Source organism: Nilaparvata lugens, chromosome 11 (assembly GCF_014356525.2).
Source record: "Nilaparvata lugens isolate BPH chromosome 11, ASM1435652v1, whole genome shotgun sequence".
Lineage (NCBI taxonomy): Eukaryota > Metazoa > Arthropoda > Insecta > Hemiptera > Delphacidae > Nilaparvata > Nilaparvata lugens.
The window spans coordinates 45,507,407-45,510,604 of NC_052514.1; the positions used below are offsets into that span (position 1 = coordinate 45,507,407).

At 44.2% G+C, this 3,198-nt stretch overlaps 1 protein-coding gene across 1 annotated transcript; it reads left to right on the forward strand.

The window, feature by feature from the left end:
* The first annotated feature begins 386 nt into the window (after positions 1-386).
* Positions 387-2,519, forward strand: LOC111058016 (prolyl 4-hydroxylase subunit alpha-2-like). Its single transcript, XM_022345511.2, is given in 2 exon segments — positions 387-852; positions 855-2,519. Coding segments are annotated over 2 exon segments (1,566 nt in total). The 5' UTR covers positions 387-686; the 3' UTR covers positions 2,255-2,519.
* Positions 2,520-3,198: the final 679 nt, after the last annotated feature.

Genomic DNA, 3,198 nt, shown 5'->3' on the forward strand with positions numbered 1-3,198 from the left:
ATCACTACTCAATTACTGGATAACAAACCTCGTGGTTTCGGAATCCAGTTGGATTTTCTAGGTTAGGTTTTACATGCTTACAACGTTAGACAAGTGTCATGTCGGCTCACTGCCACCTCGATCCACTCTAATCCTCTCGTTTAGTAATGTAGCATTAGTTTTCGTTGCTGAAATCAAATTTCTTAATCTTTCGTTACAGCATGTGCATCTCCCCATCAACCCACAGATGAAAAAAATGAAAATGAAAATGAAAAAATTCTCTATTAGGCGGAGTTAGGACTTTTAAGTCCTCTCTACCACTCAACCTCAACAGAGGTTGTCTTACCTTAACAGATGTTGTCTTAGCAAATTATAAGTTCATATTATTAATTTTGTGATTGAAATTAACAAGTTGTTTCGATTTACAATCAACCATACATTGTTATAAGAAGAACACCAATTAAGTTTTACTTCAACAAGCATATAGTATACAATTGATTAAATTTGTATTGAAAAGTTGTGTCGCTGAGTCAAGTTTCGATCAAAACAGAATCAAATTTCAACTTTGTTGAAGTGTTTCTCGTTCAAGTATTTTGTTCAAGTATGTAAGTGACATAAAGTACCACATATGTGTGATATTTTATTTCGCAAAAGCCTAGAGTCGTTCTAAGATTTTGTTCAAGTACTTGGAATATTTTATCGTTGCAATGGAGTTGCGTTTTGGAATGTGTGTGTTACTGCTCAGTGCAACGGGAATCGTGAATGGTGATCTGTATACAGCTCTGATCGATCTGGAAGCATTAGTTGAAACAGAGGCTGTACTCCTCAGTGAACTGGACAATTACATTGGTGCAACAGAGCGTCGGCTGTCACAACTCGAAGACTTGCAGCTGAATACAGCAGAGAACACAGTGAGGCGATTTTAGATGTGGGCGCCTACCTTCACAATCCAATCAACGCATATCGGCTCATCAAACGGCTCACCATCGACTGGAAACACGTGGAATCGTTGATGGTCGATTTTGGCGAAAAGGAATGGTTTGAGAGAAGGGGGCGGTTGAAGTTACCGTCGGAGGAGGATTTGGTGGGGGCGGTGTCAGGTCTGTTGCGACTCCAGGACACCTATCAGCTGGACACCGCCTCCCTAGCCCGGGGGCAGATCAATGGTGTCCAGTACACCACTCACCTAACAGCTGACGACTGTTTCCAGATAGGTAGAATATCGTGCGTCAATCGCGACCACTACCATACAGTGCTATGGATGTCTGAAGCTCTCAAACGATATCATCACGAGGATAACGTCAGACGAAGGGAGATACTAGAGTGCCTGGCATACTCCACTTACAAGCAGGGCCACGTGCGATCTGCATTGCAGCTCAATGATGAATTGTTGAGCATTGCCCCCAATCATCTGTTTGCACTTAGTAACCGCACGATCTACCTGGCAGACATCGAAAAAGGGACAGAACAAGTTGTTGAAAATCTGCTAGATGATGATACAGAGCTCTACTATCAGCTGTGTCGCTCCGCCCTCTCTCCCTCTCCCATAGTGCTCTCTCAACTTAAATGTCAGTACGTCCACAGAAACCAACCTTTCCTCAGGATTGCGCCGTTGAAAGAGGAAGAGGCCTATCTAGACCCGAGGATAGTTTTGTATCGTGACGTCATCTACGACGGCGAGATAGACGTCATCAAGAAATTGGCTTTGCCTAGGTTACGACGTGCTACTGTCATCGATCTTGTGGCGGGCGTCGAGGTGACAGCCAGCTATCGGATTAGCAAGTCAGCAGTTTTGTGTGATGCCGATCACCCATCCATCGAGCGACTGAAACGGCGTATCGAGATGATGACCTCACTCACCATGGCTTACTCACCAGAACTATCAGTTGTCAACTACGGCATAGGAGGCTACTACGAGCTACATTGGGACTTTGCCTCAGGACCATGTAGGGATTTAGTGACTTACACGGGGAACATAACCGATGGCAATAGAGTAGCTACGGTGTTGTCGTATATGAGTGACGTGGCACAGGGTGGGGCCACAGTGTTCCCATACCTAAATGTGACCGTTCAGCCGAAGAAGGGAACAGTGCTAGTCTGGTACAACATGCACCTGAGTGGAGAGGGAGACTTGGCAACTATGCATGCCGCCTGCCCTGTCCTCCTCGGATCCAAGTGGGTCACTAATAAGTGGGTCAACGAGCGAGGTCAGGAGTTCAGACGGCCGTGTGCATTGCACAGACAGACTCGTCATTCGACAAACTGGTACAGCTAAATAGAGACACCATTATCACTAGATAGTCTTGTTGAACATTTGTTTTCAATTATTTTTGATGCAAAACAAGACTTGGAACTTTTCAAGCTGGTAGAGCTCAATTTAATCACCAACCTTTTGTTGAATTCAATATTTCCTTTTCTGACAACCGTATCATGTTATAATATAACAAAACATATTATTTGAATTATGTCATGTTGTGTTATGTTTGAAGGGAGGGTTTCATGGTTCCAAAGGCTCAAAGTACCCCACACGTCAACCGGAGCTTATTGTGTGTCCCAAGTAAGTTAGGCAAACTAATACCGGTGTCCTTTACAAGATCCAGGAGTTTCTACCTATTCTAACATCCCATTCATCACCTGATTGCTTGCAGCCAAACAGAGCCCTTTTCCTTGCCCCTAGTCTCTTGCATCCATTGTGATATGCTTGGCAGTCTCTTCAGACTGATTAACCCTCGTGACCTACGTGAGTTCCACTCCTGGCCTTCTTTGTAGTTCCTTCCGCTTAGGAAGGGGTCGCCAAATTGGCTCTGGGCCTGGGCACTCTTGACTCAGCCTCTTGACACACATTTTTGCCTGGAATTTCACCCATCTCTGGTCTCTTGGGATAATTTTTTTTTGCCCCACCGAAACTTTGCAGGGCCTCGCCCTCGCCTCTCCCAAGAAGTTTTGCCTGAATGGCCGCCCTTCTTTGAGCAGTGGTGAGGTTTGGTTTCTCCACCCGATGAATAGGTACATAGATACTTCATTATCACTAGATGTTGCGTTCAATCATGTATATATTACTATTAATTCCTTAAAACATTACTAGATGATTAAACTAATAAAATATACCTTGTAATAATGGAATCAATACACAGTGAAATATCGAGGTGTAATTCCCCTGGAGAGTAAGCTTGAGCTTGTGGAAGAAGGAGCCAGGTGAACCTTTGGCGAGGTAATATA